At 39.3% G+C, this 26211-nt stretch overlaps 1 protein-coding gene across 2 annotated transcripts in view; it reads left to right on the top strand.

Annotated features, from left to right (window-relative positions):
- Positions 1-26211, top strand: part of ZFYVE16 (zinc finger FYVE-type containing 16) — a 52258-nt gene that overhangs the window by 23453 nt on the left and 2594 nt on the right. The window contains exons 4-17 of one of the 2 annotated variants that reach the window (XM_029059402.2): positions 709-805; positions 3786-3959; positions 5969-6081; positions 7909-8296; positions 9451-9573; positions 11130-11285; positions 12078-12302; positions 13816-13898; positions 14399-14503; positions 14795-14942; positions 18883-18963; positions 20437-20599; positions 24761-24866; positions 25271-25438. In XM_029059402.2, coding sequence (XP_028915235.1) covers positions 709-805; positions 3786-3959; positions 5969-6081; positions 7909-8296; positions 9451-9573; positions 11130-11285; positions 12078-12302; positions 13816-13898; positions 14399-14503; positions 14795-14942; positions 18883-18963; positions 20437-20599; positions 24761-24866; positions 25271-25438 — 2130 coding nt within the window. Of the gene's footprint in view, positions 1-708; positions 806-3785; positions 3960-5968; positions 6112-7908; positions 8297-9450; positions 9574-11129; positions 11286-12077; positions 12303-13815; positions 13899-14398; positions 14504-14794; positions 14943-18882; positions 18964-20436; positions 20600-24760; positions 24867-25270; positions 25439-26211 lie in introns of both variants that reach the window. The other variant, XM_029059392.2, reaches the window with a different exon arrangement.

Below are 26211 nucleotides of genomic sequence, written 5' to 3'. Positions count from 1 at the left end.
CCTGCTCACAGTGAATTTACATTCTGGAGCAGCAGTTAATAATAATAATAATAATAATAATAATAGTATTAAGCACTTACTATGTGCAGAGCATTGTTCTAAGCTCTGGGGTAGATACAGGGTAATCAGGTTGTCCCATGTGAGGCTCACAGTTAAGCCCCATTTTACACACGAAGTGACTGAGGCACAGAGAAGTTAAGTGACTTGCCCGCAGTCACACAGCTGAATTACAAAGCCAGGCGTGTTTTGCTTTCCCTCACAGTGGCAAAGCAACTTAAAAATGTTTCCAGTGCCAGTTGTAGGTCAGGTGTTTTAAGACAAGCAGTAATATTGCATATGTATATTTCATTCTTGACTAAAAATGGCTGAATTAAAATCGATATTTTCAAAGTATAAAGCAAGAGAACTGCAGAGAATATATTTTCAGCAGTAGTACTAGAATGAGAATTCATTAGCAGTACATTCACTTAGGGAAAGAATCTTGCCATTTGGCCAAGAATCAAGGAGTTGCTGAGGTATTTTCCGTGGCAGAGAGTATATTATAAATTGTAGGAGTTCTTGTTAGCCCAAAGAACCAAAGATTAAAGAGTAGAACTAGTAATTTTATTGATAGATTTCAGGGATCAGTGCCTGGTGAATTTTTTGTCCATTTGGGTAAGTAGTGGTCTACTTTGAACCAGGACATTTAAAATCATATGTTTTCTTCAGGTCTTTTGTGGTGTGTGTTGCAGTAAGAAATGTAAACTTCAATATATGGAAAAAGAAGCAAGAGTCTGTATTGTGTGCCATGAATCTATAAGTAAAGGTAAGTGTTGGCAGTTTCACTAACATGTTTCCTTTACTAAATTAGTCGAAGTGAACAATAATTTGTGAGGTACACAAGCAGTTTTATTTCCAAAACTTTGAGGGTTGCCTTATCTCATGTTTTTCCTCTATTGTGAGGAATCATTGTAGAGCATCAGTTTCTTGAGTGACTTCATTTTTAAATCAGTGACAAAACCTAGTCCAGAAGTTCGGTGATTTGTTAGTTCATGTTTTCATTTTTAAAATTGATTTTTTTGAATCCAGTGAACTGAATGAATGAAAACATTCCAGGTTTGAACCAAAATACTCCATAGAATGGCAGAGAAAGCATGTTCTGCTGGACCTTAATGAAGCATCCACAACTGCCGAATATGCTGATGTAAACACGTGTAGTTCACCCAGGGATTAGTTAGTCTTGCTTAGTTTGTTTTAGTGTTGCTGCTTCAGCCACAGAATCTGTCTAGAGCGAGGTCCCAAATGATTCTTGTTGGCTTACATAGGCAGTTTTGGAATGTTACGGTTAAATGAATTGTCATTTTAAGTGAATGTAGGCAGAGTTCTGGATTTTTGTTTTGTTGTAGCAAGACATCACTAACAAGTTCAGAACATTTGCCATTGTTTAAAAAGTGTCACAACCCTCTAAAACCACTTTTTTGGGAATTACCTTTTCATCATTATCAAAATAAAACTGTGTACATGGCACTCACTGGGCTGTACAATTACAAAGTAAGGGAGGATGCTGTTTCACAGATCAAAACGATTTAGAGGGCAAGAAGAAGAGACAGAGATAGTCACATGCCGATAAGCATTAGCACTTGAGTGTGGGATGATTGAGTGAAATACTGGGTGGGGGAACACCTCATGTTTAGAAACCACCTGCCTGATGGGGCAGTTTTCCTGAACACACACATGCCTGTGGGGAGTAGGGCATTTTGAACTGTCCTGCCAAGACCCCTTGCTTGTGACCTCTAAAGTGCATTAGGTGCCGTGAAATAACCAAGGCTGGGGGCGGGAGGTAGTTTAAAATACGTTCTTACTATTTTTATAGGAATTAAAAAGACACTGTTCAGTTTGGAATTCTCCTGTATCAATGACGATGGAGTCGTCTCCTGTTAAGACTGATGCACGAGCTTCAGTCCTGAGACCTCAGGATAGAGCATCCGTGCGAAGGAATGGATAATAGTGAGGGTGGCTTGCTCAGCACCACTCACAGCCTCTCCCGTCCCTGCCAGTTGTATTCCTGCTGAGGCACCCAGCCTTAATTAGGACACTAACTTATATTGATGTGATGTTCTTAAACATACTCCTGTGAGCCAGTGGCAGTGGTAAATACCCAGGCATTTAAATAGCAAATCTTTGAACTTGTAGAACATTGCTGGCTGGAAAAGCCCAACTCTAGAACTGCAAAATCCCAAGACCTGACTTGGAGCACAAGAAGGTGGGAGAAAAGAAAAGAACAATATTAATAATTGTGGTATTTAAGTGCTTATTATGTGCCAGGCACTGTACTAAATGCTGGAGTGGATACAAGCAAATCGGGTTGGACACAGCCCATGCTCCACATGGGGCTCTCAGTCTCGATCTCCATTTTATAGATGAGGCCCAGAGAAGTGAAGTGATTTGCCCGAGGTCACACAGCAGACAAGTGGCAGAGCTGGGATTAGAACCCATGACCTACTGACTATATGCTATTTCTCCGTAGAACATGCTCGTGGATTGTGGATTTATTTCCATCACTGCTGTCTTTCACCAAATCTATCACACATAGAATCAGATCCCTAATCCAGAAGCATGTATGCGCACTCCTGGGTTCTGCTAAATGGTAACCTTAGTTCAGTCCTCCAGTTCATTGTTCATATTTCTATTTTAAGTCGTGATGCTGTTAGTTGCATGGAAGTGAAACAGCTGGGTGCGGTGAAAGCAGGCCTGAAAGGTTTTCTGGCTAGCGCTCTGCCGTTTGCACTGTAATAATCAAAGGAGCATTTCTTTCAGATCACAGAAGTGAAACTGACAGAATTATGGCTTAAAATAGAAGTACCACAAATCTGAGCTCTATGCAAGGGGAGCGAGTGGTTAAACTCTGAAGGCACGAGTTGTTTTGGGACAGCCATAAACTTCATTTATAGACTGACCACATTAGAAGAACAGGATGCCAAGCTTTTTCCTTCCCCCTCGTAGCATCACCTATGTGTTGGGACTACTATCTCTTACCTTTATAATCAGCCTGACTTCCTATGAGCCCCAGAATGCGGAGGTTGAAACAGAGCATGTTGCACCCCTGATGAGAAAATCCCAGATATGTCATGCAATTGTTGATTCCTCGAGGACGTGGAGTGTGTATGTTGTATGTTCCCAATTGCCTCGTACAGTGCTCTGGGCAAAGTAATCGTGTGTGGGTTAGTAGAGAAGCAGCTTGGTCTACTAGAAAGAGCAAGATCTGGGATTCAGAGAATCTGGTTTCTAATTCCGGTTCCACTACATCTGCCATGTGACCTTGGACAAGGCACTTCACTTCTCTTTGCCACAGTTACCTCATCTGTAAAATGGGGATTAAGATTGTGAGCCCTATGTGGGAAGTGGACTGTGTCCAACAAGAGAGCTTATATCTACCCCAGCACTTAATACAGTGCCTGGCACACAGAGCTTAACAATGATATTAAAAAAAACAACCAACAGGTAGGGACTGAATAAGTGTTATCAATGATGGTGATTTATGGTGAGCAGGAGCATTTGCAGATGGACGGGGAGGATGGTTCAGATTGGGTTGACTTCAACTGGGACATTTCCAATTCCAAGTTGTTTTGTTTTATTTTTATATGTGCGTGAGTTAAGAAATGACTTGGCTCAAACCCACAAAAATCCCAGACTGTTCCTACTAATCAGGTACCTAGTCAATATACTATGAATTTCTGGTTCAACGCTAAACACTCCTTAAATTGTTAAATATTATAAAGCGTATGCATATATGTGTCTCTTTGTAGCACAGGCATTTGAAAGAATGATGAGTCCAACAGGTTCTAAGCCTAATTCTGGAATTACTTCTGAATGTTCCACTGTCCAGCCTTTGCGGGAAACCCAGCCATCTGGTTCACCCAATACTCCGTCACCTACAGCATCGTTACCTATCTCTGTACTGAAACAACCAAGTATTGAAGGTAATTTATAAAAAAAAATCCTCAGATGCAATCCATATTTTCATTAGCTTGAGTTGAGACTCATTGGAAATAGCGTCTTTGATTTAATCTGTTTTATGTTTGGCTTTCACTATGACCGCAGGTCCCAAGTTCAAGATGCGGTAAGAGGTGGGTTGGCATCAAGATGATAGGACTGTGCCGTGTAGGTGAATGAAGTGCATTCATTCATGACCCAACAGTTCCTTTGCTCTAGAGTTATGCAGTTGGGAAGCAGGATAGTGTAGTGGAGAGAGCATGGGCCTGGGAATCAAGGCTGTGGATTCTAATCCTGGCTTCGCCACTTGTCTGCTGTGTGGTCTCGAGCAAGTCACTTCACGGTGCCTCAGTTATCTCACCTGTAAAATGGGAATTAAGACTGCGAGCCCTACGCGGCACAGGGACTGTGTCCAACCTGATTTACTTGTATCATCCACCCATGGCTTAATACAGTGCCTAGCACATTGTAAGTGCTTAACAAATACCATAATTATTATTATGCTGAGGTTGGGGGCCGTTGGTGTTCATCACCAGTGCATTACTAATCCTCCCTTGAGGTTTGCAATTGCAGTTCCTCCAATCTAGTTTCTGGGGTCCATTATTGTCTTCAGCAGTTAAGTGCCAACTATTTACAGAGAGGGGATCATTTAATAAAGTTAAAGACATAATAATTGTGGTACTTGTTGAGCGCTTACTATGTGCCAAGCAGTGTTCTAAGCAGAGGGGTAGATACAACTTAATCACGTTGGACACAGTCACACGTCACACTTGGTTCCTGCCCTTGACTTTATAGTTTAATGGGAGAGCCAAATGGACATAATTTGCTAGATATGTAAGAGAGACACAAATCGATCATGGCCTTATTGAACACTTACTGTATGCTGAGTACTGTACTAAGAGCTTGGGAGAATACCAAAGCGATTCCTTGTTCACAAAGAGTTTATAGTCTAGAGTGGGGAGACAGACACTAAAATAAATAAATTATGAATATGTACACAAGTGTAGAGAAAAGCTAAAGAAAAATAATAAATGCAGAAATGTAAATGAATGCCAGGGAAGCTAATGGAATAGCATGAGCAAGAAATCAGGAGATTAGTTAGGAAATGTCTCTGAGCCCCCACTGTTAGAAGAAACTTCCCATCTTTGACTGCTGCCAATCAATGGTTGGTATATAATAGCTTCTGAAAGAAGATGCCCCAAATGCAGGAAAGGCTTGTCGTGGCCTTGCACTGTTGCTTAACTTTAAAAAATGGTCACAGTTCAAGATTAGTGAACCGATGGGGCCAGCAGCAAGAGGAGTAGTGAGGGTGATTGCGGGAAAGTGACCTGGGCCTGCTCTTCAGTCTTATATAGTCTGTAGCCAGGATTTGTGCCTCAGCTGGAGAGGATTCCTCAATATTTAGCTGTTCTCTACTGTACGGCTGAGTCCCAGTACAAAGTCAGTGAGAAGAATGCTAGCCAGGGGCCTTGAGTTTCATGAATTTAATTTTTCCCCATGTATTCTTGTCATCGAACCCTCTCCTCTTCCTCATTTTTTTCCTCATTTTCCTCATCACTCTGCATTTCTCCTTGGGGGTCTCCTCCTGTCCCATATCCCAATTCTCCCTCTCTTTGGATTTAGTATTGTGAATGCAAGATAGGAAACTTTTTTTAATATATCTAAGTCTGCATTGGGTAAGCGCTTGGTGAAATTCTGTGGCTCATTTTAGAAAGTAATCTACTAGAGGGCAAGAACTATCTCTTACCTCCATTTGCACCCATGTGCTTTACTGTGCTTAATATATACTGAATGATTGGTTTCCTTGATGAATTACTAGGTTTGGATTTGCTTAACAGTGTTGATGTGGTTTTGTTAAATTGTTTTTTAAAGGTATTGGATGGTACAAATGCAGTAAAAAGCAAAATGCTGCTGTAAACAGTACATGATCCCTTTTGCTACTGAATTTCTCTCCTAGTACAAAGTAAAGTGCTTTTGAATTTTTAATTAACCCTAGGACTGTGCCCCAAAGAACAGAAGAGAGTTTGGTTTGCAGATGGTATATTACCCAATGGTGAAGTGGCAGACACAGCAAAACTATCATCTGGAGGCAAGAAATCTTCACCGGACATAAGTCCTGTCTTACCTGACTTACCCACGGTATGGAACCAGAAGTCTGTTATTCCTTTTGCTCTGTTTGAAAGAGTGTATTAGTCTTACAGATTTTCGAACAATTCTCCCTAATGTGAGCCCATTATTGGGCAGGGACTGTCTCTATCTGTTGCCGAATTGTACATAAATCGCTTAGAACAGTGCTCTGCATTTAGTAAGTGCTCAATAAATACTATTGAATGAATGAATAATGTGAAAAGCGATTTTTGTGTTGAAGTAGTCCTAACTTCTTCGATTATGACTGCTATATGAGACAGGGACTATTATATCCAAATTGATTAGCTGTAACTACCTCAGCACTTAAAATAGTGCTTTAGCACAGAGGAAATGCCTAGTATATTAGTCCAATAATCACTTTCGACTTTAAATCAGATTAATTTTAAGAAAACGGGATGAGGCTAGATTGTTGAAGGAAGAATTTTTTGCAAGTTCACAAGGAAGTGATGGTTAATACAGCATTGACAATGTGCTAAATGCTGTACAAAATTTTAAAATAAACAATTTCTATCCCTGCTGAGCTTTCAGTCTAAGGCTACAGGACCAACATATTTGTGTTTGTGTGTGTGTATACACACGTACATTTACTGCAAATACTGGTATGTCCCAGTAAGGAGACTGTTGATGGATGCATATTGTTCTAACCCTGCCCCTACGGGACAGACCATGTTAAAATCGATCTGGACTGAGACAGACCTGGAATTGCCTTCCCATTCCGGGTACATTACTAAACTAGAGGGCTTGCAGTTCAGGATGATTCTGAGAATCCCAGACCAAAACAGACTTGTCACCGGCACCGTGTGATTCTAGAAATTTTTATGCATCTGTCCCGTCTGCAAGGTTCAGGAATTATGTCTGCCATTCAATCTCCCAGGCATATCTGACAGGGGGCAAAAAAGAGAGGTGGAAAAGCTCAGAAACATTATCCACAGTAATTCTTTGACTGTTTTGGAATATAATAATAATGATGATGCTGGTATTTGTTAAACATTTACTATGTGTCAAGCACTGTTCTAAGTTCCGGGGTAGATCCAAGCTAATTAGGTTGGACACTGTCCCTGTCCCGCATGGGGCTCGTAGTCTTAATCCCCATTTTACAGGTAAGGTAACAGGCACAGAGAAGTGAAGTGACCTGCCCAAGGTCACACAGCAGACAAGTGCCAGATCTGGGATTAGAACCCAGATCCTTTTGACTCCCAGGCCCATGCTTTATCCACTCAGGCCATGCTGCTTATGCTGCTTTTTCACCTAGCTCTTTAAATTCTGAGCTTATTTAGGTTTGGACTTTGTTAAAGATCTGGGGGCGTTGTACAACAGCTAGCTTCTCCTTGAGAAAAAAAAACAGGCAATCAACTTTCTAATTAAATCTTGAATTCACATACATTTGGAACAAGTGTGCCTTAAGGAAAGCCAGCAATGAAAAGATGGGAATCTACTTGTGGAATTAGTATCTGAGCAGGAACTTGCTTGCTGTTTCATCCTGTAATTGTGTGAAGTTCAACATTCCACAGTTACTGAGCAGTTCTTCACTCAGTCATTAGCACTGATTGAACAATGAAGCCATCAGGAATAGATATTGATTGTGGAATGAAATTGTTCAAAAAGTTGTTCCTCTAGACTGTAAGCTCCTTGTGAGCAGCAAACATGCCTACCAGCTCTGTCTATATTTTACTCTTCCTAGCATTTGGTACAGTGCTCAGGATGTAATAAACATAATTGATAGTATACAGTATTTCATTATTGCTAGAAAAATATAAATTAATCGGAAGCCTCTTTTGTTTTTCATAGAATATCAGTCCAGTGGATCACATCCCTTCTTCCGTGGACATAAAACCAAAGAATGATATAGCAATTGCTGGAATTGCTGAGAAATTACAGAGTCCCATTCCTATAGTGGCAGCTGCTGAAGAATTTCCAATTACCCTAGGAACTGAGGGGTTGTCTAGTCCTTCTTTCATTCTCCCTGGTGAAGAATCATCCATTTCCTCCGAAACTGAGAAATCACCTAGCCCGGTTATGGTTGCTCCATCAGAATACAATTTGCTTTCGTCTAGTTCTTCGAATTATATGTTTCTCTGTGGTATTGATCAGTGTGTTAGCAAGGAGATCACCCTCATTCCTGATGATGAAGATGAATTGCCTCCTCTCCTACTTGCAGTTGGAGAAAGAGGAGAAGGTGAGGTGGGAATTACTTTAATATTCAGGCTTTTAACTGTGCAAGGAATACTACAAGTTTTTTTTGAGAAACATTCTGTTGAATTTTGTGTATGTTGAGTGAAACTTTGAGTGCCTCATCAACCTTTACTGACTTTTGACAAAAGGTTGATGGCTCCCTCCGACTCCTTTCCCTTGAACCTCATGAAAACTCTTGTTCCTGCACTTTTCTCTCCCTAACTGCCATCTTCACCTACTCACTCTTGGTTGACTCCTTCTCCCCTGCTTTCAAACATGACTTCATTTTTCCAATCTGGAAAAAAACAAAAACCCACTGTCCCTGCTACTATTCCTGTCCAAATTCAAATGGGTTGTTTTATATTCACTGCCTCTACTTCCTCTCTTCCAACTCCCCCCTCTTAACCTTCTACAGTCTGGCTTCTCTCTCCTTCACTGACACTGCTCTCTGTAAGGTCACCAGTGACCACTTCCTCCTCAACTCTGATGATGTCTTCTGCATTCTTTTCTTCCTCTACTTTTCAGCAGCCCTTGTCACTGTGGCCACCCCCTTCTACCTTCAACTCCCGAGAACAGTGCTCGGCACATAGTAAGCGCTTAACAAATACCAACATTATTAACTCCCCCCTCTACACAGGTGACTTCCAAATCTACTTCACTAGTCCTGATCTCTCATTTTGTGCAATCTCATATTTCTTCTTGCCTCATGGATGTCCCATCAGCACCTCAAACTCTACCTGTCCAGAACTGTGACTATCTCCTCCCACTAGATTATAAAATCCTTGCGGGCAGAGATGGTTTCTTCAAATTCTGTCGTACTCTCCCAAGGTCTTTGTAAGTGCTCTACACAGAGTCAACACTCGATCAGTACTATATATTGATTGCTTTATTTTGCATTTCTTTATTTGAATTCACTTTTTAAGAAAATATCTTGGCTATGTTAGAGAAGACAGCTTTTTAGTATTCATTTAGGAATATACTATTGCTGTAACACTGCTTTTGCTTTTAAATTTGATCCTTGAGTGCTTATAATTCTAGTGATTCTTCATTATTCTTAAAGTGTAAAATTCTGTCCAGTAACACATTGTTTTGTCATACTGAGGCTCAGATATGAAATATCTATCAACTGAAATTAATGGATTTTTAATGTGCATTTAGATCCTATGGTAGAACAATGTCCAGCTCTTGGGGAGATGATGTTGCTTCTTGAAGGTGAAGGACCGCATCCATTAACATTTGTCCTAAATGCTAACCTCCTTGTGAATGTCAAGATAGTGTCTTGTAAGTAATAATTCTTTTTTTAACCTATTCAATTAAAATAAGCTCCTTTTTTAAGCAGAAACAGACATGTAATATTGTGACGGCCTACACTGCCATTTCCCCACCTCCTCCTGCCCGTATTAGTTCAGAGTGGAGAAATAAGTAATCTGGTCCCCTAAAATATGTTTCGCAAAGGTGATGAGTAGTCTAGGAGCATTGCAGATTTGAAGAAAGCAAGTCTCCCCATAAGCACCCCCACTTCTTATTCCTACATCCAGCTCTTCCATAATGTGTGTTTCCAGTATGTACTTTGGTGAGAATGCAATTATGGAACTTCCAGCTCTGTGAGCCTGTCTGGGCTCAGCAAGGCTATCATCATTACCCAAACTGCTTGTGCTCATTCATGCGTGCAGCTTGGGAATGGGCGTGTACAAGGTTGTGTACAGCCCATGGTTCTCACACTGTGGAAGGATTGGATGTGTTCCATGTAGAGCACAGATGACTGTAGTGGCACTGACCGGGATTCCACCCCAAAATTTTGATGGAGTCCCCACGCCCAGCCACATCCCGCGCTGATGGAGCATTCTTGCTCCGTGCCAACTCTCCCCTGTCTTTGGGTAAGTGGAAGCTCTCAGCTTCCCAGTTTTTAGGTAAGTGGATCTCTAAGAAAGAGGCTGGGAAAGTGACCAGACTACCTCTGAGCAGAGAGCTAAAACCACGTGAGAAGCATCGTGGCTTGGTGGAAAGAGCAAAGGCTTGGGAGTTAGGGGTCCTGAGTTCTAATCCTGCCTTGTCTGCTGTGTGACCTTGGGCAAGTCACTTCACATCTCTGTGCCTGTTACCTCATCTGTAAAATGGGGATTAGGACTGTGGGCCCCATAAGGGACATGGACTGTGTCCAATCTGAATACCTCAGCGCTTAGCAGAAAATCTGGCACAGAGTAAGAGCTTAACGTATCGTAAACAAACACAAAAAAACCAGGGGAAATACACTTGCAAGAACCTGTTCAGATATGAGCTGTCTCTGGCTCTTCAGACTACTGTAATCACCTACTTTTAATCTGAGTAGGGGCTGGGATCAGGGCATGGCCTCCTACCTACTTTCCTTTTCTTGAGCTCAGCCCAGTTAGCTATATAGGGGACTCATTCTCTGTGAATCAAAGGTTGCTGACCTAAACTCTTCCAGGCAGATGAGTACCTGCTCTTTAAAGTTCTCCAGAAAAGGCATCCACCTTCAGCAACCCCTGACAATAAAGAATACTGCCAGGAAAGGCTCTCAATATTTTCTGTAATTGTTTTAGACTTTGCAAATCCCATTTTTTCTTAGTGTTATTCTTTCACCAGCCATAAGGAGTATCATTGCTGCTGTATACTTTCAGCTTGCTGGAGAGAACAGACTTGGTTTCCCTAATTTCGTTTGCCTTGACATTGAATTCAGTATTTTTGTTTTAATTCAAAGGTTTGGATGAACAACTGATTTTTTAAAAATGACTATCACTGAATAAATGGATGTGCTAAATATAATTGCAGTAGAAAGGTGATGCTTGATTTTTCAAATAATGTAATTTTATCTCAAGATTCTTCAGAAAAGTGCTGGTACTTCTCAACCAATGGATTACATGGCTTGGGGCAGGCAGAAATTGTCATTCTCTTGTTATGTTTGCCATATGAAGATACTATTCCTAAAGACATCTTCAAGCTATTTATTAGCATATATAAGGATGCAATGAAAGGTACAACATTTTACTATTTGGCATAAGATATCTAGAATTTAGCTGCCCAAGAGTAAGGATTTTGAAGTGTGTCAATCTCGTAGGCGGTTTACATTCTTGGTTGCACTGAAGAGACAAAATGACAGTAGAAAGTCTAAAATCATGTTAAGATTCTGTACATAAAATTCAGCATTTTATAACTAATATGTCTGATAGTTTGTCCTTTTAAATCCTTTTCAAAACTGGACAGAAATTTGATAATTTTGTTGTTCAACTTCTCTTTATGATACCTTTTTAGGATTAGGGAGAAACATACTGGTGAATTTATTTTCTATGGTGGAACTGGGGACTCTGCAAAGTATTTGAAGAATATGGAACAACTTAAGAAAGCCTTAGGCTGCAGTATTCTTTATTGATTCATTTTTGGAACAGCAAAAATAATTCTGACATGCCAGCATTCCAGTTTAGAAATGGTTAAGAAGATGTTAATTGATTTTGAAAACCATATTCAGATGGTCATAAAGGCTTATATTATTCCCTCTGGTGTTAATGCACTTTTTTATGTATCTACACAAGTACTTTATGAGGGCGGTTTTTGGGTTTTTTCCCAATTTCTCAAATTTGATTCCCAATATTGGGAGTGGCACATACTGAGAGTCCATTTTCCTGGATAAAATTGATCTTGCCAGAAAAAATACACTTGGATTTGAAATGGGTTTCCTATCACAACAATCTGAGATCAGCAGTTGTTGTTTTCTAATATGAGCATTTCATTTCAAAACTTGGCTAAATCATGTTTTCTTTTTTCACTAGGAAAATACATAGAAAACTTGGCCAACATAACGTTTACCGAAAGTTTTCTCAATAGCAAGGATCATGGAGGATTCCTATTTGTTACACCTACTTTTCAGAAACTGGATGATCTCCCACTACCAAACAGTCCTTTCCTTTGTGGAATTCTTATTCAAAAGTTGGAAATACCGTGGGCAAAAGTTTTTCCAATACGACTGATGTTGAGATTAGGAGCTGAATATGGAGGTAAACTTTGCTGTGCTGCAGAGTATTATGTAAAACAGTAAGAATTTTTGTATGAGTATGTTGAAAAATGTTTAATGAAATAAATTATTTAAGGGAGAAAAATACTTCTGAAAAGATTCTGTGAAATTTTAAATAATAGGGCAGAATGTTTTCCGGTTTGGCTATTTTACTAAATTGTCTTCCTATTTGATTGACCTGTGAATTACTTCTTTTGTATGAAGTGAATCAAATTGTCTCCCTTTAGGAATTATTTAAAATTATGACATAATTCTCTTAAGCCTGATTCTCCCAAACTTTTGAAAGACATGTAAGTCAGCTCTGGCAATGCATTGGCAGAGTCATTAATTACAGAGTGGTGATTTCTGTGTTTTATAGCACTTTTACCCACATAAACCTGTGTGTATAATTAACACGATCTTCAAAATATGGAGCATGCAAGCTTATTAAAAGATCATCCTCAATACACTATCAGAAAGGCAGAACTTATAAAAATTGTCATGTAATAAAAATGTGTGTACATTGATAGGTTTATGGTTCCTGTATTCCTTCAATATTCCCATATCCTTAAAAAAAGATTTTTTGCAACTATTCCATAGTTTCATAATCATGTGTATGTATATCTATAGCCCAAAATTCAGCTCCAATTCTTTATTAAAATTTTTAAATATCTTGATAAAACTCTAAAAAGTCTTCTGTTAGTGCATTTGCTTACTGCAGAGGAGAGAGACGGAGGTAGGTTGGTCTGAGAGGATGCTACTAGAAACTGGTGACAGTTTGGATGGAGAGGATTTTAGAATAAATATGACTGAATGAAGGCATGACCATTAGCTCGTAATGTCCAGGGAATGTGTCTCATAATTCTGTTGTATTATACTTTCCTAAGTGCTTAGTACAGTGCTCTACACAGAGTTAATGCCCAATAAATACCACTGAGAGAGAGGAAGAGGTAGATTCTAGCGCTGCTGGGAAGAAGAACCAACAGGTTAAAAGAGAGTAGAGTCAAGGTTAATGCCAAGATGGCAGATTTGAGAGTCAGGGAGAATGGCAGTGGCGTCAGCACTGATGGAAAGATTAGGGGGAGGAGAGGATTTTATTTTGAGATTATAAATCTGCAGATTTTTAAAAAAGGACTTTGAAGTCTTTTAACTTTATATTTTACTTTATAAATATTAAATTTAAGAAAAATTGTAATAAGCTTTTACTGGCTTCACTATCCCATCTGCCTGCTTTAGCACTCAAGATTATATCTGTGTACCTTCTCAGTTGCCTTAATTTTCTTTTTTGTTTTTCTACGCCTGCTCTTTTGTTGTAAATTTGAGCATTTAGGTCAGCTTGTCAGCCCCTTCATAAATAAATTTAATTGTAGATTAATTAATGTAAATTATTTGGGGGCAGGAACTGAACTTTTTACTTCCATCATTTATTTGTGCCTAAATGCCTAGATCAGCCTGCACACAATTACTTAAATGCTATTTGAAATGTTATAGCAATATTTTTGCTTCCTTTTATGTAGCATATCCAACTCCTATAACAAGCATCAGATGCCGGAAACCTCTCTTTGGAGAAATAGGACACACTATTATGAACTTACTTGTTGTAAGTAAAAGGAATCATTTTAAACTTCCTAAATCTATAACAAAATTTTTACTTTGAGAGAGTTGCGTACTTAAGCGGTGATTTGTAAAATGGAACCTTTCACAATCTTTGCTGGGATATGCTAAACAATTTTAAAGGTGATTTTAAAGTGTAAATGCATTTTTCATTGACTTCCATTAGACCCGTCCATTCAAACAGATCCCAAATAAGGAAGAATTCAGACTTATATTCTGATTATTTTAATTACTCCACATTTACTTTTGGCTGTAATCATTAACAAAGAGGGAAGGTGAATTTGGGATGGTGACTTAATACCTGTTGCTCAACAAAAATAATATGGCTGTCCTAGTTAATAAAATGAGGTATTTTATTAGATTAAGAATAACAAAAAACTTTATAGTTGCATTTCTATCTACTATTTTTTACTCTAGTTCCATTTATTTTTGTAGTTAAAGTAATTAATAATCATACTAAATTACCAGATTTTCATTGTGTTCTAGGACCTTCGAAATTATCAGTATACCTTGCATAATGTAGAGCAGTTACTGATTCACATGGAAATGGGCAAAAGTTGTATAAAAATACCTCGGAAGAGATACAGTGATGTAAGTATAATTGTGTTTGGTAAATTTTATGGGAATTTGCCAAGAGTTTCAATCTCTCTCTAGACAAAGATGTTCTTGGTTTGCTGTTTTCTGTATTTAAAAAAATGTGTGTTTACATGTAACTAAAAATGGTTGAGGGGATAAAAGGATATTTTGAGGAGATAAATGTTCTCAGGATGAGCTCAAGGACAAAAAGCATCCAAGTTTGGAAGACTGAGTTATGAAAGTTGATACAGTAATTGCAAAAACCTATACACAGAAAAGTTTATGTCAAACTTTCTGTATTAACAGGTAATGAAAGTAATAAATTCTTCTAATGAGCATGTCATTAGCATCGGGGCCAGTTTTAGCATGGAGGCAGATTCTCACCTAGTTTGTGTACAAAATGAAGGAGTTTATCAAACACAAGCAAACAGCGCAACTGGCCACCCTAGGAAAGGTAAGAGACGTAATCCACAGTCCTGGAAGGTGAAAAAAAAATCAATTTCTGTAGTCAGTGTAAAATTATAGATGCTAACCCAAAATTTGTTTCATACACTGAAGGCTCCTTAAGGGTAGAGAGGGTGTATTTTATTTTTCTACTTCCAACACCAAATAATGCTTTGCACATGGTAGGTTTCAGTCAGAACTCATGATGGTGCTTAGTCATTAATCTGGGAACAAGTTATTTCTATAGAAGAACCAAACAAGGAACCGAGAGAAGCTAACTTATTCACTCAGCCTTCTTTGCAGCATTCCTGTTGCCAGCCTCTTTCATAACAGCCCTCTCTCCTGCTGGAACGACTTTCCCTTTTAAGTTAGGCAGACCCCAGTTTTCCACGTCTTCAAAACCCCTCTGAAATTACATCTTTTCTGGCAGGGTTTTTTCAGTTAATGTCTTATCACTCCTATTTAAGTATTTCCATGCCACCTAAGCACTTAAATACTCTTATTATTCCAGAGCACTTCTCTGCATAGTGACTTACATACCCTATTACTCAGGCACTGATTCATATATATCACCACTACCCCTTCCTTGTATTTTTAAATTATTTCATTATTTCTCTCCCACTTGACCCTAAATTTTTGGGGGGCAGAATCATGTCTACTAAATTGTGTTATACTCTCTCAAGCACTTAGTACATTGGCCTGGCCACAGACTCTTAGTAAATATTATTGATGAATGATCTGAAGATAAACATCATTAAATAAATAGTAATGATGTTTGTTACTCAATTCTAAGTCTCGGTTTTCCTTTTTTTTTTTTCTCTGTTATCTTTTTTTGAGGATTGAGGTTTGGGTTACTGAGACAAATTGAGCAATCTTCCTTGGAAATCTTTAGTACAATAGAAACTCATTATGGAGGGGATGAGAAGAGAAATGAATAGATGAGAAAGGAGGGAAGTAGTTTAGATATATTCCAGTCCTTTGCAACCTTTAAAAATGTATATTTGGTATGACATTTTCCACAGGGAACATACTCTTAATGGAAGGCCAGGTAGTGTTCCTCCTTTAAATGATAACTTACTTATGCCACCTCTGAGTAGAAAGTTGAACTTTCTATCTTTAAAACTTTGTAATATCCCATATGCTTCCCATCAGCAAAATTTATTTTGTCTAATGGCTTTTGTAATTCACATATTGTGATTCCTTTGAAGTGAGCTAAATTGGTAAAAAGACTACTATTCTTTACTTTCATTTTTATCCCTTGTATCATCACAGTCATCTCTTAAGTGAAAGAGCACCGTTACAGGTCCTTGTAACTTTATTTGAGAGCGGGAACACATTTTGCTTTGGTTGTACTCTCCCAAATAAGGAGTACAGTGTTCTACTTCGATGGGTGCTCAATAAACACTATTAGTTGACTAAAAAAGCGTACAAATATACAAGTTTATAAGGCAGATTAAATTTTACTTATTCTCTTTGTCCATGATAAACTGAAGTGCAAATGTTGAAAGCTTACCAGTAACCAGCAAAATCCATCAATCATTGATTGAGTGATTATGGTGTGCAGAGCACTGTACTAAGCACCTGGGAGAGGAAAACAATAAATCCAGTCCAGCCGATCTGGTCTACTTCTAATAATAATTGTGGTATTTAAGTGCTTACTATGTGCCAGGCACTATACTAAGCACTGGGGTAGACACAAGCAAATCGGGTTGGACACAGTCCCTGTCCCACGTGGGGTTCACAGTCTCAATTCCCATTTTACAGTTGAGGTAACTGAAGCCCAGAGAAGTGAAGTGACTTATCCAAGGTCACACAGCAGACAAGTGGCAGACCCAGGATTAGAACCCATGACCTGAACTCCTAAGCCCTTGCTCTATCCACTACACCATGCTGCTTCCCCAAATGCAAAATACTTTTTGCAGAATAGCTTTCAGAGGGCTTATTTGGAAGACTTTTGTTTGGCACTGGATGTTCATTTCAGGAACATGTGCAGCAGCCTAGTTTTTTCATAAGAGAAAGTCAATCAATCAGTCATATTTACTGAACACTTATTGTATGTAGAGCACTGTACTAAGCGCTTTGGACAGTCCACCACAACAGAGTTGGTAGATATGTTCGCTGCCCACACAACAAGCTTACAGCTTTGGGACTAAACAAATTCCAGTAATAAGTACCTGATTTGGGATTGCTTTTTCTGCAAATAGAAATGAAGGAATGATGACATGAGAGGGGCAAAAAGGTGACTTTGGAGGATGGGCAGCCCCACCAGTGCTTAGAACAGTGCTTTACACATAATACGCACTTAACGAATAGCACCATTATTATTAAAGTGATCATTTGGGAGAGAGGAATGCAGCAGACTCCTGAAGCGGGGAGGGAGGGGGCCGGCAGGGCGAAGGGAGTTGAGTGTGTGGCCGTCAGGGGCGGGGGGAAAGGCGCTGGACACAGCAGATTGAGGGAGGCCAGGGGAGAAGGCTGCGGGTCGCGGCTCGCCCCATCACATCCGGGTTCAAGGGAGAAGGAGGAGCCCACCCCAATGCCCTCCCTGTCCTAACTGGGGCATTCACTTGAAAGATGAGTTAGCAGTAAAGTGGTAGTTTTAAATCTGCTGTAGGTTTAAATTAGTTTTAAACCTAATAAATTATTGTATCCGCTTCTCGGTATCATAGCATGGGGCTGGGAGTCCGAGGACCTAGGTTCTAATCCTAGTTTTACCACTTGCTGGCTGGTGACCTTGGGCAGGTGACTTAACTTTTCTGTGGCTCTGTTCCCTCATCTGCAGAATGGGGATTCAATACCTGTTGTCCCTCCCTCCTACTTAGACTGTGAACTTCATGTGGGACCTGATCTGTTAGAGAAGCAGTGTGGCCTAGTGGCAAAAGCTGGGTTCTGGGGTCTAATCCAGGCTCCGCCACTTGTCTGCTATGTGGCCTTGAGCAAGTCACTTAACTTCTCTGTGCTCCAGTTTCCTCATCTGTACTGTAGGGATTAAGACAGTGAGCCCCATGTGGGGCAGGGACTGTGTCTAATCTCACAATTTAATATCTATCCCAGCATTTATTGTAGTGCCTGGCACATAGGGCTTAACAAATACCATTAAGGAAGAAAAGTAGTATTTCCAAGACCTCTCCTGGTCTTTATTTCCCCTATTCCTATTCGATGTTCACCCCACTGCACTTATGTACATATATTTCAATTATTTATAATACATTATATATATTGATGTCTGTGACCCTCTCTAGAGTGTAAGCTTGTTATAGGCAGGGAATGTGTTTGCTAATTCTTTTATACTCTCCCAAATGCTTTGTACAGTGCTCTGCCCACAGTAAGCCCTCAACAAATACCACCGATTGAGAAGCAAAATATTTTTGTGGTCTCCCATTTCTTTGGAGCTGTAATAGTGGCAAGACTGAAGCAGAGGATTTCTCCTTATTCAAGCTTCATATCTTTAGAGCATTCCCCCACCCAGGATCTTTGTCTCCAGTTAGGAATAAGCAATTTCATTTGAACTGCTGGGAAGTACTGCCAGGAGCCAGTACTTCAAGGGCCAGATTTAAAAAAAAAAATACAGGAATCTGTTAAAGTAGTATGTATATAACATGTTGCAGGAATTTAGTTTAAATTCCTGGCTTAATCAATCCATTAATAAATCATAGTATTTATTGAGCGCTGACTATGTGCAGAGCACTGTACTTGGGAGAGTACAATACAACAGAATTAGCAGACATGTTCCCTTCCCATCATGGGTTTATGGTCTTGAATATCTCGAATTCTTTCCTCAAGTGTTTGTGTAATTTAAATTCAGCATTGCTTATTTTATGTGCTCTGCAGTATTTTACAGATTATACAACTCTTCTGTTGGTCATCTTCATTTAGTATGGAAAATGTATGCATAAAAAGAGCCAGATTAAAAATCCTGGAATTTACCAAATTTATTTTTCTTTTATCAGTGACTGGTGCAAGTTTTGTAGTGTTCAATGGAGCTCTGAAAACATCTTCAGGATTTCTTGCTAAATCCAGCATTGTTGAAGGTATAAACTTTTCTTATGAAGACTTAAAAAAAAAAAAAACAAACTTCAAAACACTCAGTGCTGAAAACACTGGGGTGGCTGTGGCTGCTAAACTCCAACAGAAGATTCCTTAACCTTAAAAAGGAAAATGAGAGATCACTACTACTACAAGGGAATGCTGAAACAAGATAGCTCTTTCATAGCCTTATTGTGAGATAAGACACCTTTCTAAAATATCTAGAATGAGATGGAGATGCTTTACTAGCCCTTCACCAAACCAGGCATTGAAAAGGAATAAAAAAATGTGGAATCTAGCCAGATTCCAAAAGGAAATTCTGCCTGAGAACTTTGAAAGGCCATAAAACTCTGATTACACATCTGATAAGTATTTAAATCAGAGATACAATTGAAAAGAATGCAGGAGAGTAAATTCAAAAGAGATCAAAAACCACAAACTTAAGATTTACACAAGAAAGCTCCAAAATAAATCAGCAACTTCCATTTCTATGACCTGCCTTCCCGTAAGCTTAGGTAGGATATATGTGGAGCCAGACCACAGATGAAAACCTCCTCATTCCACCGGCCCCAGGAGAAGAGGAACAAAATCCTTCTCTGCCCCTGCCAAGAGAACTCGAGGGAGGGAGGGAAACTTGACCCCACCCAGAACCACCCCTTGGCATGGTGCAAAAAGGTGAACCAGCCCAATCCTTTTGCTTACTGGGCATTGTAAATTACTCCCTTGCCAACCTTCTACAGAACGTGTAGGGTATTTTGAACACATGAGGCTCTCATCAAAGAGCGAACATAATATAGTACAACTTTATACCTGTGCCTAGAGCAGAGATGTTCCAGATGGGACTGTTCCCAGAAAGCCTGTTTCCTTTGGGTTCAAAAATACAAATTTGAAGTTGTTTACCTCATGATGACTTCAGGGGTCACCAAGAAAAATGCCTGAAATTCTCATTAGAATATGGATGTCTCTTGTAGGGTGGAGGGGCTAATAGGGAGAAATGGAAAAAATATAGAGGTTGCAGAGAGGTCACTGAAAGGTATGAGGGACTGTCAAATTAGAATTGAAAGAATCTTGAGTATAATTTAATTCTCCCTGTTCACAGATTTTTTTTCCACATAAACATAATAAGTAGATGTGATTAAACATTATTGTATTTCCAAAAGCTGTAATTAATCAGCAGAAATATAAATGTTCCGGATGCATAAAATTAGTTAAAATGAATATCTGCTTCTATTCCTAGTGTTCACCAAAAATAATTTTTAAAAAGGTCCATTAAAGTTATAGATCTTATACTTTTGCATTTGCTAAAGTGACCGATAAATATTTTGCTCCTTTCCCCTTAAAATACAGTAAAGAAGAAAAATGTTTTATTGTGATACTTTCTAATTCTATAATGGTTTAAACACAAAGAAAAATATACTTTGACAATGTGTGCGATACTCTCCTTTTTTAGCAAAAAGATAACAAAATTTTATTTCTAGATGGCTTAATGGTGCAGATAACCCCAGAAACAATGGAAGGCTTAAGGCAAGCTTTAAAGGAGCAAAAGGATTTTAAAATTACATGCGGTAAAGTGGATGCAGGAGATCTGAGAGAATACGTAGATGTCTGCTGGGTGGAGAATGAAGAAAAAGTAAACAAAGGGTATGATTGTCTTGTTTATAAAACTTAATGCGTGGTGAATTCTTATAAAATTTGAAATGTAAAAGTGAGAGTGAAAACATATTATGCTGTAATTCATCCATGCTGGTTTCAAAACATTGCCGAGATAGCCCCAGGTGTAAACTCTCCTGACCGGAGCATCTGCCAGGTGGATTTGGGAGTGGAGCAAATGGCAGCAACTGGTCATATTTATTGAGCGCTTACTGTGTGCAGAGCATTGACCTAAGCTTGGGAAAGTATAATATAACAGAGTCAGTAGGCACGTCTCCTACCCACAACGAGATTAGAGTCTAAAAGGGGAGACAGACATAAAAATACTTTAGGGATGTTTACGTAAATGCTGCGGGGCTGAGGATGGGGTACATAAAAGGTCTGATTCCAAGTACATAGGCTACACAGAGGGAGAGGTAGTAGAGAAGATGAGGGTTTAGTCAAGGAAGGCGTCTTGGAGGAGATGTGATTTTAATAAAGGCTTTGAAGGTTGGAAGAGTGAGGGTCTGTCTGATATCAAGAGGGAGGGAGTTCTGGCCAAGAGTCAGGAAGAGGGGTCGGAGACAAGGTAGACGAGATTGTGGTACATTGAGTTGGTTGGCATAGAGTGGTGGTAGGAAATCAGTGAGGTGAGATAGGGAGCAAGGTGATTGAGCTTTTTAAAGTTAGATGTAAGGAATTTCTGTTTAATGGGGAGCTGGATGGGCAACCACCGAAGGTTTTTGAGGAGTGGGGAAATGTGGACTGAACTTGTTTTAGAAAAACGATCTGGGCAGTAGAGGGAGTTTGAACTGGAGTGGGGAGAGGCAGGGAGGTCAGCAAAGGAGGCTGTTGCAGTAGTCAAAGCGGGATAGGATTAGTGCTTAGATGAATGTGGTAGAAGTTAGGATGGAGAGGGAAGGGTGGATTTTAGAGATGTTATGAAGGTAGGATTTGGTGACAGATTGAATATGGGGGTATAGCCAGTCCTACTTATTGAGCGCTTACTGTGTGCAGAGCACTGTACTAAGTGTTTGAGGGAGTACAATAGAATAGACACATTCCTGGCCCACAGTGAGGGTTGAGATGAGACAAGGGTAATCAATCTCATTTATTGAGTGCTTATTGTGTGCAGAGCACTGTACTAAATGCTTGGGAGGGTACAGTATAAGAGAGTTGGTAGACATGTTCCTTGCTCACAATGACCTTATAATCTAGAGGGGGAGATAAACCTCGATATAAGTTAATAAATAAATGATGCCAAGATTACAGGCTTGTGCAACAGGGAGGAGGGTGGTGCTGTCTACAGCGATGGGAAAGTCAAAGAGAAGACAGAGTTAAGTTGGAAGATGAGGAATTCTGTTTTGTACATGCTAAATTCGAGGTGTTGGCAGCACATCCTGAAAGCAGAAGGAAGTGTGAGGCTGCAGAGGAGAGGGATCAGGGCTGGAGAGGTTGATTTAAAAGTCATCTTCATGGAGGTGGTAGTTGAAGTCATAGGAGTGAATGAGTTCTCCAAGAAGGTAGGGGTAGATGGAGAATAGAAGGGGATCCAGAACTGAGACTTGAGGGACTCCTGCTGTAATAAAGTGGGAGGCAGAAGAGGAGTCTGGAAAGAGACTGAGAAGGAGCAGCCAGAGAGATGGGAGGAGAAGTGGGAGAGGAAAATGTCAGTGAAGTCAAGATTAGATAATGTTTGCAAGAGAAGGGGCTGGTCCACAGTGTTAAAGGCAATCAAGAGGTCAAGGAGGATTAGGATGGAGTAGAGGCTGTCGGATTTGACAAGAACAAGATCATCGATGACCTTTGAGAAGACAGGTTCAGTGGAAACCAGATTTGATGGGGTCAAAGAGAGAATCAGAGGCGAGGAAGTAGAGGCAGTGGGTCGTGGCTCAGTGGAAAGAGCCCGGGCTTGGGAATCAGAGGTCATGGGTTCTAATGCCGGCTCTGCCACTGGCCAGCTGTGTGACTTTGGGCAAGTCACTTTACTTCTCTGTGCCTCAGTTACCTCATCTGTAAAATGGGGATAAAACTGTGAGCCCCATGAGGGACAACCTGATCACCTTGTATCCCCCCAGTGCTTAGAACAGTACTTTGCACATAGTAAGCGCTCAACAAATAACATTATTATTATTATTATTAAGACAGCTCGCTCAAGGTAGCATAGAGCTACTCGGTAGTTTCGTCTCACTGCCAAACCATAAGCCTCTAAAGAGGTCACTTTTTATGTTTTGCTTCTCTGATAAATAGACAGATCCCACCTAGATGACCTCAGTATGCTAGGGTTTTGTTTTTTTATGCACTCACACACTAATACAATTGTAAATGCTTGGGGGCTACAATAGAAGCAAAGACCATGGCCTCAACCCTTGAGGGTTACAGTCTAGTGGTAGACACATGTATGTTTCTATCTCCAGTGGGGTTTAGATACAACTTATAACTGCTAAAAGTATGGAAAAATAAATGTATCTAAATTGCAGGCATTCTTGTTATAACCCAGTAGTTGTATTCTTGAAACCCTCCTGCTATCAGAAAAATGTCTGTAACAATTTAAAAGTTAAGTGAAAAATGTTCAGAAACAATTGAAAGTTCAAGGCATCTGTCACGGGGTGAAATTCAAGAAAATTGTAGAAGAAAAGCTGCCTAAACCTGTTTCAAGAAGTCTGTATTGCCTAGCCCTTCTCTGCTTCTCACTGGTTATTGGTACCTTAGAGAAACAATTTTCAACTGCTTAAAGTCAGTTTTCAGTAAGCAATGAATTTTAAATAGTTTGTTACTAATAAGCATTGCCAAGTGATTCCCTAATTCTGCTTGAAACAGACACTCAGAGCTGCATCGTGTTATAATTACTTTGCAGCCATGTCGTCATAGCTGAGTTCTTCCGTACACTCTATTCGAAGTGGCAAGAATGCCTCTATACCTCAGGAATACCTCCGGGAGGGGATGGGTTCTCAGGAGGGCTTTGAAGATGGGGAAGGTTGTAATCTGGAGGATTTGAAAATAAGGGCAAGGGTAGAGGTAGAGCATTTATATTTATATTAATATAAATAACTTATATTTATAAGTTATATTCATAACTTATCTCATTGGAAGCCTTCAAAGTCTTATCATCACTCCCTCTCTTCCTTTTAGCCTCCTTTTCTCCTTGAGGAAGTTAGATGATGGAGAATTCTATAGGGCACTGATTTTGAAAATGTACTTCAAGACACTTAAAATGGACTGATCCATCATCCTGTTATTAAAACCTGGTTTTAGCCATTTATAAAACATTTCAGATTTATCGGCAAAGAAAAGTGAAGCATTTAAATAAAAATTGATAGTGTAGTTTGGCTTCTGAAAATAATTTGAGGAAGCCCTATTTTTGATCCCCTTCTTGAAAATTGCACAATCTGAGCATTACTATGTTGAATCAGACATTTATTTTCCATCCAATTCCATTTGTTGAAATTTAAGTTGAATTAGTTAAAATACTGGTAGAAACTGAAAATGATCTTAAGAAAGATTAAAGTGGTAGAATATAAGTCCTATCATTGGTGCTAATTTTTATTCTTGACTGTGGGAGTGAAAAAATCACCAAGAGAAGTGGAGTTTAGGTTTTTTCAACCATGATGGGAAACACTCTGACCTTGTCAGAGACCTGGGATGAGGAAGGCTAGAAATCCAGATGTGGGGATAATTGCCTGAGTAGAATTAGCATCTTTGGATCCTATTGAAGGAATAGAGGTAGGGAAGGCTAAGGAGTGAATTAAGTCTTCAAGTGTCTGAAGGATTTTTAAGAAGAGAATGCCTGTGTTTATGAGGAGAATGCTAATGTTCTATGGAGGAGAGATCAAGAGGAAATGAATAGGCTTAAATTAAACAATGGATAGATTGGAATTAGGCATAAGAAAGAATTTGATTGTCAGGGTGATTAAAATATTGGAATAGGCAATCATAAACAATGGATAGATTGGAATTAGGCATAAGAAAGAATTTGATTGTCAGGGTGATTAAAATATTGGAATAGGCAATCACAGGAGGGTGTGGAGTCTCTTTGGAGGTTTCAAAAGGAAAAAAAGAGTTTACATATTGGCCTGGATGTTGTTCGCCTGCCTGGAAGCAGAGAGTCGACCACGCGAATTTATTGGGTCCCTTCTAGCTCCGGCTTTTACAGCACAGTCTTATATTTTATAGTGTTACTAGTTGGATCGATGGAAAATCATTGGAAGGCATTCCAAGTGAAAGAATATATCAAGAAGCAGATTTTGAAACTGATGAGAAGCTTGTAAAGTGTACTGAGGTAACTGGAGTATAAGTTTGCATTTTTTCTGAATTACGTTGGATTTTGAAAAGTATTTCTATAATTTATACTTTATGATTTTACTGAACGTTTAATTTATTTCAGTCTAATTAGGAACAATTAATATCTATAATGAATTTTATTTAAAGTGTTTTCCAATTTATTTTCATCCAGTATTACTGCATGTTAGTGGAATTAAAAATAAGTGCTGGAGAATAAATCAACCCAATTATTATGCCACTATTTGTCTTAAAATATTTTCAGTTTAGATTGTAAACTGTAAAACCTTGTTCCTAAAGATACTACTAATGATTCGAGTCAAAACATTTTGTTCATTTTTAAGTCTGCTAATTTTGGTCATATGTTCTAAACAAATACTTGTCTTCCGATTCAATGAATTTCAGGTATTTTATCTTCTGAAGGACCAGGACCTGTCCACCTCAGCAGCTCATTATCAGTTTGCTAAAGAAATCGCAATAGCTTGCAGTGCTGCTTTCTGCCCCCATGTGAAAAAGCTAAAGAGACACGGAATGAATAAGATAGGGCTCCGAGTCTCCATTGATACCGATAAGGTAATATATATGTTACATTGAAAAAGGATTTGTGAACATAAGCCAAAATTTTAATGGTCAAAAAATGTAAGGATTATTCTTTAACTCTTTCAGTTTACTGTCACCCCCTCTTTCATCCAACCAAAACTACACTGTACTTTTTCAGTTAATAGATGGTCCTGGACCACTAGACCAGAAGCAGCGTGGTCTAGTGGAAAGAACACGGGCCTGGGAGATAGAGGACCTGGGCTCTGATCCGTGCTCCACAACTTGTCTTCTCTGTGACCTTGGAGAGGTCACGTGACTTCTTCGGGCCTCATTTCCCTCATCTGCAAATGGCAATTCAGTACCTGTTCAGGATTATTAGTAGTGGTAGTAGGAACTCAAACTCAAACAGTGTGGCCTAATGGATAGAGTATGGGCCTGGGAGTCAGAAGGACCTGGGCTCTTATCCCAGCTCCACTACTTGTCTGCTGTGCAAACTTGAGCAAGTCACTTCACTTCTCTGAGACTCAGTTACCTCATCTGTAAAAATGGGGGTTAATGACTGTGAGCCCTATGTCCAACCCGATCAACTTGTATCTACCCCAGCGCTTAGTACAGTGCCTGGCACATAGTAGGCACCTAGCAAATACCAAAAAAAAAAATCTTGTTTGAGCATTTTAGCATTGTAGATTTTCTGTAACTAACTTCCAACTTTAAAATTCAGCAGTGGCAATAAATATTAACCTTAAGGTATTTTTTTTTAAAAGCCAAGTGAATTTTTGGAACTAAGGATCCAGTTTATGTACTGC

Source organism: Ornithorhynchus anatinus, chromosome 1 (genome assembly GCF_004115215.2).
Source record: "Ornithorhynchus anatinus isolate Pmale09 chromosome 1, mOrnAna1.pri.v4, whole genome shotgun sequence".
Lineage (NCBI taxonomy): Eukaryota > Metazoa > Chordata > Mammalia > Monotremata > Ornithorhynchidae > Ornithorhynchus > Ornithorhynchus anatinus.
This window is presented reverse-complemented; position numbering and strand designations above follow the sequence as displayed.